At 38.7% G+C, this 17,866-nt stretch overlaps 1 protein-coding gene and 1 long non-coding RNA gene across 8 annotated transcripts in view; one reads left to right on the plus strand and one right to left on the minus strand.

Moving 5' to 3' along the window:
• The window catches only part of LOC123880464 (kalirin), a 110,786-nt gene that overhangs the window by 87,717 nt on the left and 5,203 nt on the right, over positions 1-17,866 (plus strand). For 5 of the 7 annotated variants that reach the window (XM_045928591.1, XM_045928594.1, XM_045928593.1 and 2 more), the window contains 8 exons: positions 378-572; positions 2,189-2,286; positions 3,108-3,300; positions 3,888-4,085; positions 5,429-5,617; positions 6,180-6,406; positions 12,689-12,890; positions 16,457-17,500. In XM_045928591.1, the coding sequence (XP_045784547.1) occupies positions 378-572; positions 2,189-2,286; positions 3,108-3,300; positions 3,888-4,085; positions 5,429-5,617; positions 6,180-6,406; positions 12,689-12,890; positions 16,457-17,500 (2,346 nt within the window). Of the gene's footprint in view, positions 1-377; positions 573-2,188; positions 2,287-3,107; positions 3,301-3,887; positions 4,086-5,428; positions 5,618-6,179; positions 6,407-12,688; positions 12,891-13,915; positions 14,044-16,247; positions 17,501-17,866 lie in introns of those variants that run through there. The other 2 variants (XM_045928596.1, XM_045928597.1) reach the window with 2 other exon arrangements.
• Positions 9,092-12,682, minus strand: LOC123880477. Its single transcript, XR_006799264.1, has 2 exons — positions 9,778-12,682; positions 9,092-9,688 (listed from the first exon to the last, which is right to left on the minus strand). It is a non-coding gene; the product is annotated as an uncharacterized LOC123880477 (long non-coding RNA).

Consider the following 17,866-nt stretch of genomic DNA (forward strand, 5'->3'; position numbering starts at 1 on the left):
GGTTTAATCTGAAAACTAATGGTGAAATAAGCTATTTAATTAGATTATCGTAGCACTTGATCTTATCCAGTTCACGTTCTAAACACAGAAGGTATTCAATAATCGTTCCTAGTTTCGGAGGGAGACTGAAATAAAAACCGTCAAAACTTCCGTATTTATACAAATTCTTTTAAGATGGCTTCCTCGCAGCAGATGCCATATGAATAAGTCAAATATCGATTTAATTAAAGTACCTTCATTTTAATAATTTTGTATCATTTCTAACAATTTAAATCGATTTTAAACTACCTGCAAAGGGACCCTTTGTTACCTTTTCTGCAACGCTTAGTTTCGGTGACGGGCTCAAAGATTGTACTCATAGTCCTGGTTTAACATAGGAGCAGCACGGAGGTGGCGCAGCAGGAGCGACTCGAGGCGCAGAGGGCGAAGACGAAGAGGCCGCAGCTAGTGCCGATTGTGTAGAGGCCACTCTCAAAAAGCGCGAGTACGTTCTGAGGGAACTCTACGAAACTGAGGAAGTCTACGTTTCCGACTTGCGCCTCGTCTGTGACGGCTACATGAAGCACATGATGGTAATAAAACATTTCTGTATTTCTCTCTCTCTCCCTCGTTACTCCTTTCTTACACTGTTTGTTTTGGTTGCCGTTACTAAAGTAGTAAATTATTCCGATTGAATATATCAGAAAACCTTTTAGGTAAGAAATTCAAAAATCTAAAATCTAAATGTATTTTTTTATGTAGGGTAACTAGTGTCTCTTGTGACGCTGTGTTTGTGACTCTAGCACCTATTCGGAAAACAGATTCTACTGAGAAGAGCCGGCAAGTAACTCGGCAGTTACTCACTCTTTTGAAATCGTAAAAAGTTACCATATTCATTCTAGGCCATATCTAAAAGCTTGCTTCGACGCAACATTGACATTAAGAAATTCATCAACTGTGTAATGTAACTGTGTAGCCTCGACTCATTGTTTTAGCTAATTAAGTAAATAGATAGATAAATATTTTGATATTAATGATGGATAGGGAACTTATCGATGCCAGCTTAACAATAATTGAGTGAAAGTTACTAGTAAAGTGATGCAGCGTTAGAAAGCGATGCAAACTCATCATAGTTTGAGCTGTTGTAACAATTTTCCAGGACTTAGTAACTAATAGTAGAATACATCAATCTATTACAGATTATTAGCGAAGTGGATTAGATATCGTACCCTAGGGTACTCGTTAAACCAATGGAAAAGCCTTGAGAAATAATCTTATTTTTATAAAACACGTAAAAAAGAACAGGTCACATTAGCTCGGCGAATGCAAATATGCAAATATTCTATTCTTCTCTCCTTTCAATCTGCACTCTGAGTCAAGACTGTTAGTCATCTTTATTATTTAAATTATGTTTAGTTAAAAATTGATTTCATTATTTTCTAACGTGTTTTCTTGTCCACAAGGATTGGCAAAAGTACAAGCTAGAGTAAAATGAAAATTAATGAGCCCCGATTCGATTGACGTTTAGGTTTATGTTTGATTAAACAGGGCTCTCTCCGTCACTCGTTTTATACAATCGTAGTTCCAATTTCATTTGAATATTAAGCAACCAAAGTCCATGAAATTTTGCAGACATATTCTAGAAACTAATATCTGTGTCTGTGGTGTTTTAGATTTTTCTAAAAATAGGTAGTTTTAAAATTACAGGGGCTCAAAGATTTGTATGAAAATTTTTAAGACCGCGTAACTTTGAAACCGAATATTTTAACAGAAATCTGGAAAACCACAGACATAGATATTAGTTTCTAGAATATGTCTGCAAAACATGGACTTTGGTTGCTTAATATTCAAATGAAATTGGAACTACGATTGTATGAAACGAGTGACGGAGAGAGCCCTCTTAACTGACGTGGCATCAACTTTGTGCTTCTACGTAGAACTTGAACTCTATGTGTCTACCATGTACTAGTTAAGACAAATCCAAGGAGTGCAAAGTCTGTAGATCTACGTTTGATACTAACTGAGTTCCTATGACCACCTACCTTCTTCATTAGACCTCGGTCAATGTCTAAACGCCAACTGCTGCATTCTAACAGCTACGATACCACAGATACCTAGACAGGCAGACAGACAGACAAAGCGGTCCGAACAATTTAGCATATAATATAATATAGCATTATAAATAATAATGCGAGCCATTCGTGTTCAGGATCTCAATGCCGATCCACCAGTGCCGGAAGGACTCCGTGATCGACGGCTGAGGATGATATTTGGCAACATTGAGGCGATCTACGAATGGCATCGCGAGTGAGTATACAAAACATTACTAAATAATAATGTATATATTTTTCTTAAACGATATGTTATTGCTATGTTGATGTAAAAAAATTCAGTCAGTCATCGGTAATTTTTAATACACTGTCCGCGCGGTAACGAATAATTTTAAAAACCCAAATGAAATCTACCTGATTCTTGTTCTTTGCACAACGCTTGGCCTAGATATTATCAGAAACCTCGAGATCGGTGTTTCGTCAGACAATATTTATCTGACGTAATGCAATAAATGAAGATAACACACTACAAAAAAGTGTAATTATTTTAAAATTAAATGAATGTTGCTGTTTATTTTTAACAGTACTGCAAAATGAAAATGTTTTACTTTTAAAACGGAATGGGATGTTTCACTTCTGCGTCTTTGATCTACGATGGAATGGTTTATAATATTAAAACAAACAAAATATTAATGAGTTATGTTTATCTTAGTTGCAAAGCGAATATTTAATTGCCTGCTATGCGATGGTAATTGTCGTTCTAGCAATCTCGTGTACTGATTTATTGGGTGAATATAAAATTGTGACCACACAGTGACCTGTAATTTTTAGCAATAGTGTTTGAGAGAGCGGGTTTGCATAGCGAACTACAATCTTCCTTACATTATCGTTCACGAAAGCGCTCGATTAGTTGACAAAGACTGTTCACGCAGCTGCCAACGCTGCTCGAGCGATCTGTCCGCCGTTGAATGTTGATCAACGTTCAACTGCTACTGCCCGCGCCCGCTCTTATTCGCTGGTGACCTCATTCGAGAAGGTGTCAACTCTCAGATTGCGATAAATGATTGTCCTGTGCAGCAAATTCGTCCGGGAGGTGGAGGCCTGTATTGAGTCGCCGGAGAAGCTGGGCCCATTGTTCCGCGGCTTCCTCGAGCGGAAGATCAACATGTATGAGATCTACTGCCGCAACAAGCCCGTATCCGAATACATCGTCTCCGAGCACGAACACTACTTCCAGGAGTTGCGCCAAAAGCTCGGCCACAAGCTGCAAGTACGTCTAATTTTTTATATTACGTCGAATTTCCTATGCTACAATTTGAAAATACATTGATACATAGTAAGATTCATACAAGTACACGATAGTATGAAACTTCTTTGGATTATTTATTTTTTATTTATTTAGCAGTCTTTGTTGCACACGCACATTACAAAAAAATCAGTACATGCATACTTAACAAACTACACAAAGGGTGCAGGGACGGCCTTATTGCTAAAGCAATCTCTTACAGGCAACCTTTGGTGATTATATTCACACTGTGGCATATCACTGAAAAAACATCGGCTGGGAACGGGCAACATGTCCTATCTAAAACTTCATCGATTTCACTTTATATTATTTAGTACTCTGCAGTGACACATTCAAAACAGTTATCCAATTTGCAACAAAAGTTTGAAAAGTACGTTCCCATACTAGCGAAGCTTCACCTACATACGCGTATATAATCACAAATTCAACTAAAGGAAACAAGTTTTTCCTTTATCCTCTAGAGTTGTCAAAATTGAGATATTGGAGATAGCTATAGACCGATTTCCAGTTCATAGTCGATAATATAACAATATTTTTTGCATTTGTTTTAGCTCGGAGATCTTTTGATCAAGCCGATTCAGCGCATTCAAAAATACCACCTGCTGGTGAAGAAAATACTAACTTACTCCGAGACTGCCAACGAGCCTCCCCACGTGCTCGCTGCGCTCCGCGATGCCGTGCAGTGCACCTCTACCATTCCCAAGAACGCCAACAATATGATGGAGGTCGGACGTCTGCAGGGATTTACGGTAAGATTTAGTTTGAGGCCTGAATGCTCGTTCTATGCACATGTTTATTTATATGTCCTATTAAGTTTAGTATGAAATTTGAGATCTCATCATCAGAAGACTCTCTTGCTGTATTGACTACAGGTTCCACTCCCGACTCGAGTCGTAGCCTTACATTACCTCCTTATTTGTCGATTTGTTCTGCCATATTTATATACAAAATTTTTTACCATATGTATGTATGTATTGTATATATACTTTATTGCACCATAAAACACGAATGACACAAATGACCATATTTTTTATTTGCCTGTGCGAAACATATGTTTTTATTTTGTTGACAAAATAAATGTGCAATTTTATAATTCCGGCGAATAATTGTTTTAAAATATTTACCATATCGAAATCGAAACATAATATTATTAGTCCGTACTTGGAACGGAATGTTGTGGATTTATTTTGCTGCGAAACATTTGGCCCGGTGTAGGGTTAACTTTCTCAACTATATCGTAAACACTGCGTTGCACTCCAAATTAAGCAAATTAGAACTTTGATTGCACTTTACCTGCTAGTCGGCCATCTCAAGTCAGAATGCTTATAAAATGATGTAATTATGTACGTATGCGGGTTCGTAACTTCCTTTACTCGTATGAAACTTCGACTGAGATACCACAGCGGAATGGTGAATCTAACTGCGATAACTCTTTGCTAATTATTTTAGTCATTGTCGAGGATCATATTTACAAACAAAGCTGGTTTAATCTTTAGGCTATGCTTCAAGATAACGAACGCTACGCATTTACAACTTTTCATCCAAAGAATGGGGATACGTTTTAAAATTATATGTATGTGCTATTGCGTGGCATCGTCTCTCAAACGGATGGAGCAGTACATCCATACTATAGTGTGTATCTAGTTTTACTATAGTTTCTCCTTTTTTAAAGCTGTTTTACCCTATGTTCTGGCGGGTAACTGTATCCTGGTCAGAAGAACAACACAATGGTTTATGATCCATTTACTCACTAAAGTTAGTCATTACAAATTGCAAGAATTACCGACATTAACTTTATTGCTATACGGAAAGCGATTACGGGTTTTCGAAATTAAAAATGGCGGCTGAATCGCGCCCCGATTTCATTTTGAAACTTTTTTGCTCAGCAGATCTGTTATTTTCCAAATATGGCAAGGCTAATGAAAGATTTTTGTTAATTTAATAATTATCTCTTTGGGTTTAACGACACGCCGTTATTAATTTTAAATTGTTTTGATGCCTGTTAAAACAAGCATTTTCGCTCAGTGTCTGTTAAAACACAGCTCTGATCTTCAGTAGGTACCTGAGAGCAACCGTACTCGTTGTATTGCAGGGCAACATAGCCGCGCAAGGACAGTTCATGTTCCAAGAGCCGCTGGTGGTGTCGGACGCGAACTGCTCGAACGACAAGGGCAAGGAGCTGCACGTGTTCCTCTTCCAGCAGTGCGTGATCTTCGCGGAGGCCGTTGGCAAGAAGACCCAGTTCACCAGCCCTACATACAACTATAAGGCCCACGTGCTGGTATGTCATGTTCGATTCTTTTAGAGTTACAATTTTTAAGTAAGTTTTTTGTAAGTAGGTAAGTGTTGGAATCGCGACCTCACATCGGCAAGTCAACGTTGGCAGACCGCCACTAGGTAGATTATAGACTGATCAAAAGAATAGCAATGCGTCACTGAAGTCGTTTACACTGTTTATGCCATGTTCACCACGCTGGCTATGTACGGATTTGTAAATTTCCCAGGTGTTCAAGAAGATTACGTAGAACTCTCAGGCATGCAGGTTTTCTCGTGATATTTTCCTTTACAGTTAAAGTAAGTGATATTGAATTACCTAAAACGCACATAACTCCGAAAAGTAGACCAGCCAAATAAGAGGCTGAAGTCTTAACCGCTAAGCGGGTATTTTTGCAGGATAGACTTGCGCTTGACAATAATCATGCCTTAAAGAAAGCAATGATGATGAGCGTAATTGCCTAAAATATGCCTATTCACCCTTGCCTTAAAGGTATTTAAGTTATACGTGGCAGGAAATACGGACGCCGGAAGGATAGTCTAGTTATTGAGCAATAATCTTGCTTCAGATCAATAAAATGGAACTAGAAGAGGTGGAGGGCACTAATATGTTCATTATCCACACGGTTGATACCACTAAGCCGTCTAAGAAGCAGTCATTCCTGTGCCGGGCGCCCGAAGCTCGCCGCAACCACTGGATCTCGACTCTGTCTACTATTCTTAAGTCGCAGCAAGAATTCGGTGCCTTCCTGGAGAACCCCAGCCTAATCAAGCACCGTGACGCTAACGCCACTGCGTAAGTATTGAACTTTAACTATTGCCATCGCTTCTATGAGTACTTATGCTGCGTACAAGCCGATCCAATGAGCGCCGATTGCGGGGTTATAGACCGTTACAATACTTACAGACACTGAGGTGCGGTATCCACCAAAGCGGAGATGGGTGAAGATGTGATTAGCAGAACAATCAGATTAGTATTGATGGATGACGTAATCATTTTAAGTATTCGAGACTCGAAGGTGGCAACGGTACCCTATTACTAAGCTTCCGCGTCATGTCCGTTTGTCCGTCCATCTGTCTGTCAGCGTGCTGTTTCTGTATTAACTGTTATAGTAGAGAGTTAAAAGTAGATGTTACAAATCGGGCTGCATCTAGTACACTTTCATTAAAATTGAGGAAAACTGACTCGCACTTAACCTTTATTAATATTAACTTATTAACTAGTTTTTTTTTTCACTTCATCTATCAGTAATCTGATTAGTCTGTTGAACACAATCGCTCCGCTCCGCAGAAGTGGATACTGAATGAACGGCTCGATAGGCCTTATAGACGATTAGAGTTAAAATCCGAACTATCTAATACATGTGTATTAGATAGTTCGGATTTTATCTACTTTCAATGCCTGTTTTGTATGAAGATGTGTGCAACAGAAAAGGGAACGAATGTGTACACATCTTCGTACAAAATAGCCATTAGAGAAAGACGTAGACCCGTACATTTGACTTGTTGGGGGTTACATAATATATACAGCGTGTTTATATAACATGACAAATGAAGTATTTACTATACCTAGTACCAAACAGTTAGTACCATAGATTCTTCTGTTGTCTGAAAAACTTCTTCAAACTTTTTCGAGTTCACAGAAGTTGTTTACGAGTTCATTTCCGTGATTAGCTCTTTGTAGGGTTACATTGGAATTGAAACAAATTCTGTAAGTCCTCTCTCCTACGGGTGTCACGCTATGAGGCTCATTATTTTTTAGGGTTCCGTACCTCGAAAAGAAAAAAGTAACCCTTATAGGATCACTTTGTCGTCTGCCTGATTACATTGCAAAATAAATTAAAATGTATTCAAGAACAAATCATATTAGTATTTTCAATTTTCAATGTAAAATAACTATGCCAAGTGGCATATCATATGAAAGGCCGTAGGATTTTTATTTCTTTTTTATGAGTAATAGTTTTTGATTTATCGTGCAAAATGTCGGAAAAATTCCCGAGTAAGGAACCATCGGTGTCTGACTCGCACTTGACCGATTATTTTAGTAGATACATCTATATAAAACTTCTAACCTCAGCTTGCTGGGATGTTATCTAACACCTTGTATATTATTTTTAACCCCCGACCCAAAAAGAGGAGTGTTATAAGTTTGACGTGTGTATCTGTGTATCTGTCTGTGGCACCGTAGCGCCTAAACTAATAAACCGATTTCAATTTAGTTTTTTTTGTTTGAAAGGTGGCTTGATCGAGAGTGTTCTTAGCTATAATCCAAGAAAATCGGTTCAGCCGTTTGAAAGTTATCAGCTCTTTTCTAGTTACTGTAACCTTCACTTGTCGGGGGTGTTATAAATTTTTAATTTACACTTGTTAATTTACACTGATGTTCAATTTTATACTATGGTTCAAGTCGAATTTTTCGTTGGCGCTCTTTGGCCCGGTGTTAACGCAACGTTACGTTGTTTTCGACGACCAAGTTTCATACGTTTATTTTAAAGATGCATAAAGTTTAACAGAGAATTGCAGAGAACCTACACTTAATATATTAATAATTAATATGTAGAACATTTGTTAGCCATAATAGTAGGCCAAAAAATGGGCATATTCTTGTCCCCTATGAATAAAGTTATCATCAAAATTGGTACTTTATCATTCAAGTTATAAATGACTATGATGTGAAACTTGTTTGCCGAGATAACAATTTATATGCTTCAAATTATAGTAACTATGTATTATTAATTATAATAACCCTATCAAAACGGAAACTATTTTTTTCTATTAACTCAAAACATTGCCGTAAATGCGATGAAGAAAAGACAAGGTTTCGTTCGACCTTGCTTCGTAATAACGTATTTTATAGCATATAGATAACAAAGTTTTAATTAAGTACATATATCAAAAACCTATTAAGTGCTTTATTATTTACTAGAGGATGCCCGCGGCTTCGCCCGCGTGGATTTTGGTTTTTTAAAACCCCGCAGGAACTCTTTGATTTTCCGGGTTAAAAAGTAGCCTATGTCCTTCCCCGGGATGTAGCCCATGCCTGTACCAAATTTCATCAAAATCGGTCCAGCGGTTGGGCCGTGAAAACGTAGCAGACAGACAGACACACTTTCGCATTTATAATATTAGTATGGATTGAAATGGAGTAAGCAAGAACTAAGTTCATTATTTTGACAATATGATATAAAATTTACATCATCATAGAAATAACTCTAGTACTGGTATCTTGTGAAAATAATTGCTTCAGTAAAGTCACTTTTGTTAGTTAATATATTTAAACGAAATAGGTATACCATGAAAGCCATTATTTACACAAAAAGTGCCTGTTCTTTTTTAATTTATAGACTAGCGCTTGGTTGCAATTAGACCTGCTTGCAATTGATGATGCAGTCTAAAATGGAGCGTGCTTGCCTAGTCAAGATGCCTATTCACTTCTGAATTTAAGGTATCCATATTAAAAGTGGAGGGGAAAACTGATGTCTTTGTTGTATGCATGCTGTTATACTATCATATCTTTAATCATACTAAATATTTTTTATAGCAATCAATAAGGAGTTATTCCGCAAGCGCAAAGTTCGACGCAAAACTAACGTTCATTATACTCATATTGTATTAATAAGTAATAATAAATATGTAACCACCATAACGAAAACTATTATCGCAATAATATACTGCCAATTCATGTCTCGTATTTATTGGAGGTTAATTGATTAGTAAAATTATTATTATTAATAATCACGTAGTTAATCCCTTAGTGTTCAAGAAATCTTTGGAATTGATTCGTAGTTAGTTATATTATTATAATAATCTCGCTTTACATCGGATATTGGATGTAATTTAAGAGACCGGATTAATATTCGTTCTACGTAACGGCCACAGCTAACCGTAGCAGTCTTTTGCGATAACTTGCAATGTGCCGTGGTCAAATCTGCGTCAAACATCAAGGCGGTGAGTATTTAACTCGGCTGATACTATAAAACACTAAACATATCAATTTTTATTCAAATAACCGTATAGGCTACATTCGAATAAAATTAAATCAACTACGCAGACATGACCACGTGAGCGTCGATAGGGTCTGTGTGACTCGATGGGAATAAAATCGATAGATTCCCTACGGGTCACACTGTTATATGATTAGGTGTGACTCGTTGGGAACCGACCGACAGTTTGAGTTTGTGACATCTTTTCTCATAGCAACAATATTCGTCTGGATAGTAAAACCTAGAGAGTTTCTTAAATCGAACAAGCTATTGTACGTGAATACGACTATGTCACAATTGCATAGTAGGAGTAATGAATTTAATTGTCATAAATAACAAAAAAAAAATAGATTCCTTTTTCGCCTTGTTTAATATATGTAGCGTCGTAATAATACAATACACAAAGTCTGCATAGTATTTAAATATCGATAGACGTAAGACCAATCGTTATTAATACTCATTCGGTTAGTGTTAAGATGAGAGACTGGATACACGACCTGGGGTAATTGAATTGTATGAAATATGTAAGAGTAACGTGAGTTTGAGTAGGTATAGTTAGTGGACCCAGACCTTGAGAGTATTCGCTAACATGTTGTATAAGTAGAGTCGGCTTCTCACGCGTAACGTTGGTAATACACGTACAATTTCTTATTATCTATTCAAGTAAAATGAATAAAGTTTGTTCTTAAATTATATTCTTACATTTATGCAATCTCTAGTAAAGCACGTTAAATTGCGAATCCAGTAGGTGTAACTTATAATCGCGTATCTAGTGTTTACTCTAGTATTAAATAATAATAAAATTATAAAACACACTTTACCCTACCATTTCTCAACAAATAGTGATTGAGCTGTCGTCCATTTAGTTACGAGTTGACAGTATGATTTAGAATGTTAATTTTTAAATATGTGGGGCCAATTTGATTTGTACAATCGCTTTTCATTTGCTAAGTATGATAGTTTAAGGTGGAAAGATGTTGGCGAAATGTTTAGGTGTAATACGATAATTTTAAAACTAAGACGGTTAACGACTGAGTACACAAATGCGGCAAAAATTACATTTCGATTTATAAGTGACAGCATTTATGGGGAAGTATTTGTGTATTCAGTATAAAGCTACGCTTTCGATGTTAATAATGATGTAATACGTAAGTACTTAATTTAGAAAAGATCATTGCAAGAACTAATTAATTATTTAATTTACTACTATATATTCTGAAAATAGAATACACATAAAGATTTGCTTACAGACAAGAAAAGAGAAAAGCTTCATATAATTAATCAATAGATAATAATTGGTAAACTATTAATGGCAGGTTATTCGAAAAATCACTTTATAAAATTGGATAATTGGAACGGTAATAACCGTAATGGTAAAAGTCGTGATGTCTTCCACCAGGCAAAAAAAATGTAAATTTTTTGTGCAAAATTAACGTAACTTATATTAATAAAAGCATTTAAGTGATCCGTTTCATATTTGATGATTTTTTTGTATCATCTAGAATTTCATAACTATAAGTTGTCCTGTGGTGTATCTGTATATATTTTTTAAAAACGTACGATTTTTAATCTTGTATCATAAATAATTTTTTATTTAATAGGATTATTATTACAATATAATATTATTTTATAATGATTATCATTATTTTTATATTATTCATTAAAAATAAGTTATTTCCAGTAGAGTTGTGAAGTGTTTTAAGTTATTAACATCGCTGTATATTGTTCTAGTATTTAGTATTGTTCCACTAGTGACCTAGAATAGCATACACTAATCCTAAATAACATCTCTTCTATATTTTGTCTATTAAGATAATATGACTAACTCTGTAAAAACAGTCTATTTCGATTGTTGCAAATTACTATCGAGGAAGATTGTATTTTCAAAAATATATCTTTATCTCTCTGCTTAATAATAATTAATTTTATAAAATCTCTTGTATATATACATATTTACTATACCTACCATATTTATAAAATGAGAATATGTAAATATAAATAATCCCTTTAAATAACACTGTACTACGTGTATGTTACACATGTAACCAATAAATGTGAATAAAAATGCTTGTGGTTTCATGCTTTTTAGTCCCGCATGCTTATTTTATTAGTTATTTTTAGTTTTATTTCAGTGAGGCCAGCTTCGAGCCAAAGTAACACATAATGCCAACGCAATGCAAAACGATAACGCTCTTTTGGCTAATTACTATTATCGTATTTTATCATTAATCATGCAGTTCAGTTACATTTAAATCGAGACATTAGAAAATTTTACATAACTGTAATTTTTTCTTATCAGATAACTAGCTTAAATGACACTTAAATTATTTACTTATTCCGTGACCATATAAAGCTAATTAAAACCATCTTTTGTAATTTGGATGGACGATTGGAGACTGGCTACGCGTTGGCGGTTCCTCTGGTACTGCAAATGATCATGGGCGGTGGCACACTTACATCAGGTGATCCACCTGCTCGTTTGCTCGATATTTTTATTTTAAAAAATTGGGCTATATGAAATAAACGTTTTTTTGAATTTGAATTTAATAAAAATAAACTCAACATAAATAAATAATATGTATAAATCAGTTCAAATACTTTTTGCCCGAGTATGCCTAATTAGTTTTAGACCCGTCTGAGGGCCTTGTGAGTCCGTTTCCGCAACGCTGGCTTAGCAGTCTGAGTAAACTGAGTGCCGCGTCGCCTGAACTAGTCGGACATACCCCGACAAAAAGCAATGATTGAGCCGGAATGGTAAACTTTCGAGTCGAACGTCTGTCGCGTCAATGATGCCGCCGCAGATAAGTAGTGTACAATGCAAATGTAGGGAATATCATTCAAGCCCAGCAACACTATACGCCACGTCAGTGTCACTGCGCTGAATGACGTTCCCTACATTTGGATAGTACTAATATGCCGACTATACGCTCGACTCGAAAGTCTAGATTTATACATGTATTTATAAAGATCATTATCACTCACGATAGTAGCGTTTAAACGCTAAAACATAACAGACATGATAGAAAGCTGGTCTACCTCAGTCCTGTTTAGTTCGTTTTTGTTTTTATTTAAATGTCCTATTCCCGTCCCGGTAGCACGGGTGAGGGGTGGTGCGGGCTCCGCAAGACTGAGAGCGTGCCGCCGTCTGTGGGCGGGCGGCTCGCACCTGAACTGCGCGGGCGCACGCAGCGCGCTCACGCTAAGGCCAACACCATCAACCTGCCCTCGAGCGCGAGGGACGACTCCAAGAAGGCCTCCGACGCGCCCCTCACCCCGACTTCGCCGCAACACCACAATGTGAGTTCTACTGCCAACAGACCAAAGTGCTTGCACACGCCGCTCGGTTCCACACCAAGTGACACATACAGTTCAAATAGCGTAAGTTTACCGGTCTGTAGTATACGCCACGCTTTATAGTTCTTACGATTCACGAGCGCGCGTGAACTTGCGGTTACGTCGTGTACATGCACACTACGTAAGTGTGCGTGCCTGTAAAGCGCTCGTACACGCACACATTCACACTTATATAGATACGACTTGAACACAACCATGAGCCACGCACTCGTGAATCGTTTATTATATTATTATATTTGTAAATTATTTTCGTTACATTCAGTGCCACAAAAAATAGAGTCGGTTTTACTGTGCTCTGTTTTACTATGTAAATAGGTACAATGTAGATCAATAAAAACTAAAAGAATGGTAAGTACGCTATAAATTAGTGGATAGGTTGCTTTTTTGCAAGAATTGTATGTGGAAATGACTATGAATTAGTCACAATTACAACCAAAACAGCGCCATGCATTCGCGGCCAGCGGGGAGGCGCGACGCGTCTGTCTTAGTCGCTCGTTTATGTGCTGGATTACCAGATAGATATACTACAAACAACGACCTGGTGTTATACTACGATGTAATATTTGATTCAGACAAGTGCATGGTGTTGAGACGGGCGTGGCCGGTATATTATGCTAAGATCTTTAGAGTGTCCTTTGCTCAAACTTAAGTTTCAGTTAAAACGAGGCAGACGTCAGCAATATGACACTGTCTCGTTTTAACAGTGAGCAAAGTAAAGTTCGCTCTATACATCTGAAGTCTAAGTATATTACCGGCCTTAAGAAGGCGTGTCCACTGAAGTGGAATAGACCGGAGATATATTCGATAGATCAATCAGATCGTTATGATATGTTTTTTTAATTACCGTGATTGGTCGAAGACACACGTCTCCACTCTGCTCCACTTCAGTGGAAAAGCAAGGTTAATAATAATCTACAACCTTGATTATATATATCTATTTCTACTCTAATTTGTATGTATTATAACAGACTTTGGACTGTACTCGAACACTATTTAGAAGTTTTCGCAAATTTCCCCGGAATTGGAAGATAAATTCAAAGAAAAAAAAGTACAATATCATGAAAGAAGCTCAGGCCTACCATCTATCTTCACAGCAGTAGGTCAGAGAGCACATACATGGACAGCTTGAAACAGTCACTTTTGTATAATCTTCTTTTCATTGGTACTGAATCTGATGGCAACTAAATTTAAGAGTATTCGCATCTTTTTCTTACCAATGCAGTCAAACCTCATCATGATTTTAGGCGCAGGTCGTGAGCCTGTTGTTTAAATTTGTAGATTGCACTAAAATTTAGATTCTTTAAATTTATTACTGTCCTCTTTTAACAATACAAAAAGAAGTGGATGCAGATACTCTAAATTTAGTTTAGAGAAAGACAGAATCGACGCCAATGTTTCAATTTGTTCATTGAAATTGTACGTTGTTAATTTAAAATGAATTACCCTTCTTTTTTATCAATAGGTATTTAAAAAAGGTGCACTGCTTTAGAAGTTGTTTATTCAAATGCAGTTGATCAACATTCGTCCGTCCGACTGTCAAAGCTGTCCGTATATGGCCAGTCTATATTAATTTATGCAACTTATTTCATAACTAATGTTTTGTCTGGAAATTTTGCAAGAAAAATTAAGGGTCTCACCACAAAAACTTAAACAAGGTTTAAACTCACCTTATACACAAGCGATTGTTTGGGGTACACCGCTACACGCCTTAAACGTTTGTCTAAACTGCGCCTAAAGTTTTTGTGGTAAGCGGGTAAATATCTAATTTCCGGTATTCAGTGGCGGTCATACTCACTTACCTACAGTTTAGAGAAAGACAAAAAAAGCCAGTGCGCGTTAACCATTTTGAGTGACTACTCTATCACGATCCCTATGTTCGTCTTTTTTGTCTTTGTATGGGATTACGTAACAGAGTGCCCTAATACTAACTTCCGTTCGTGGATAGAGAATATAAGTACACTGGATATGCTGTTCTCGAGTTGTTTTTGAAGCAAACTTGATTTTCGCCATTTTGGAGCTGATAGTAGCAGTGAGCGTACTCGGAACTAAATGTTAGTGATGAAGACACCTATCAACATAGTGACAACTCAAACATTTAATTCTCGGTACGCTCAGTGGGGCGCTTCGAATCGGCGAATAAAGTAACTGTTATTTTTAATGACACACCTTTTCCAGTGTATTTGTATATGTCTATTTTAGTGGTCATACTGCATAAATATTATGTAGATAATAATATGGATACAATACAAATGGATGAATAGATGAATGGTTGACGACTAAAACTCGTTATGTTGCCTTCAATAGTAACATATTGTACAAATTACAATAGACATAACTTGAAACCTTGTACAAAGGTTGTATAAAGGTGCACGCACATATACAGAGTGGAGGATAGAACCGAGACGGTGCAATTTTTTGATAACAACTCAACTCAGTTTTGTTTTCATCGTACCAAATATCAATCTACACTTATATTATAAAGAGGTTAAGTTTGTAAGTTCGTTTGTAGAAAGTATCTCTTAAACTACTGAACCAATTTTAAAAATTCTTTCACTAACTGAAAGTTACATCATTCCTGAGTGACATTAAGCCTAGGAAATTAATAAGCTACCTATGCGAAGCTGGGGCGAGTCGCTAGTCGTATTTAAAAGATACGAGTAGTAAAGCTGAGTTCAAGTTGTCATCAAAAAAGGCACTTTTTATTAGAAAAGAGAATTAACAAACGTACTAAGACGATATGGCACTAATTTAGATCAATAACGATCTATACTAGGTGACAGTGGTACTAATACGGTTTTGATTAATTAGTTAGATTACTAATAAAATAACCTACTTCAGGGTTTGTTATTTTTTGCTTGTTTTTCTCATGTTTCTATTTTTTTCTTGCATGTACATACCAATGTCTATCCGCAGTTTTATTTAGAAATTATCATAAATTTAGAAAAATGGTGCAAGAAAAAAAATGTTATAGTACCTACCTACTTATTTTAAAAAATGGAATATAAACATTGCATCTAATTTTTTCACAAATATCAACTTTACAAGCTTTTTTTTATTTTTATTTGCAATATTTTACTTCATGCATCTATAAACGCCACGTTGATGTAACACTGACCAGAATAAAATATCAACATTACGAAGTAACAAAGGTACTTCTTACTGTAATATTTTCATATATTCTGTTTTCTTTACTTTCTTTTCTAATATTAAGGTCATGATATTATATTTTTGCAATATTTGTGTTGCTCCATTTCTTTTGCATGATTACTATGCTAACGCTTTCTATCTCTTTTGTTGTAGGTATGATATTCACGGGAATTCTTTTTTACTGTGACTCAGAGGTGTTCATTAATTTTAATAATTGTAAATAGTAATAAGGAAATACATAACCGAAACGATCGACGATCAGATGACACAACTATCAGAGAAAAGTCGGGTGAGCTTGCATGAGAGGCTTGTATCGTATCGTATGAGCGTAATCTAAGCGTTATGATCGGTGCGTGCGGCAGGGCTTGCCGAAGCGCGCGTGGGGCCTGAAGCTGCGGCGCGGCGGCGGCGGCGCTGCGGCCGAGCCCAGCGAGGGCGTGGTGACAGAGCTGCGCGCGCCAGAGCTGGCCGAGCCCGCCGCCGACGTGGCGGTGGCGGCCGGCGCCTCGGCCACGCTGGCGTGCCGCGCGCTCGCCACGCGCGCCTCCGCCTCCTGGCGCAAGACGGCGCCCGAGACGCGCGCGCTGCGCCACGGCGGCCGCTTTGCCGTCACCTTCGCGCCCGATGGACTCGCCACGCTTACCATCCACGCGTGCCGCGCCTCCGACGCCGGCGTCTACTGCTGCCTCGTCAGCAACGAGCTCGGCGGCGTGCAGAGCTCGGCGCGGCTCACGGTGGGCGCGGGCGGTGCGCCGGGCGTGCCCGCCGTGCGCGCACACCCGGGCGGCGGCCTCGTGGTTCAGTGGGACGAGTCGGAAGCCGTACACCTGGAGTACTGCCGCGTCGGCGAGGGAGAGTGGCGGCGAGCTACGGAGACGCCGGCGGCGGTGAACACGCTGGCGCTGGAAGAGTTACCCGCGGGCACGTACAGCTTCCGGGTGGTGAGCGCTCGGAGCGGAGCGGCGGGGGCGGCGTCGGGCCCCGCCACGTGCGGCGGGGGCGGCACCTGGCAGCGGGAACAGTTCGCCCGCCGGTACGCGCTGGAGGAGGAGATCGGGCGCGGCAGGACCGCCCGCGTGCTGGCGGCTCGCGATACCGGCACGGGGCAGCGGGTCGCTCTGAAGCAGGTGGCGAGCGGGCGCGGCGCGGACGCGATGCGCGAGTACCGCATCTTGTCGGGCGGCGCGCACGGCTCGGTTGTGCGCGCGCTGGCGCTGTTCGCGGAGGTGCCGCGCGCGGGCGCGCACACACTGGTGCTGGAGCTGGTGGGCGGCGGCGCGCTGCTGGACTGGGCCGCGGCCGAGCCCGCGCTCTACACGGAGCGCACGGTCGCCACGCACACGCGCCACCTGCTCTCCGCCCTCGACTGGCTCCACTCCAACAACGTCGCGCATCTCGACGTGCGCGTGAGTACTGCATCACGACTTTTATTGACTTAAAGCTTATTTTTTAGGGTTCCGTACCTCAAAAGGAAAAACGGAACCCGTATAGGATCACTTCGTTGTCTGTCTGTCTGTCTATCCGTCTGTCCGTCGTGTCTGTCAAGTAACGTATGGGGTACTTCCCGTTGACCTACCCATGAAATTTGGCTGGTAGGTAGGTCTTATAGAACTAGTACAGGAATAAATCTGAAAACCGCGAATTTGTGGTTACATAATTTTTAAAAAAATTAAAGCGTTTTTTAATTTTCAAAGTAAGATAACTATACCAAGTGGGATATCATATGAAAGGACTTTACCTGTACATTCTAAAACAGATTTTTATTTATTTTT

This window comes from Maniola jurtina, chromosome Z, assembly GCF_905333055.1.
Source record: "Maniola jurtina chromosome Z, ilManJurt1.1, whole genome shotgun sequence".
Classification (NCBI taxonomy): Eukaryota; Metazoa; Arthropoda; class Insecta; order Lepidoptera; family Nymphalidae; genus Maniola; species Maniola jurtina.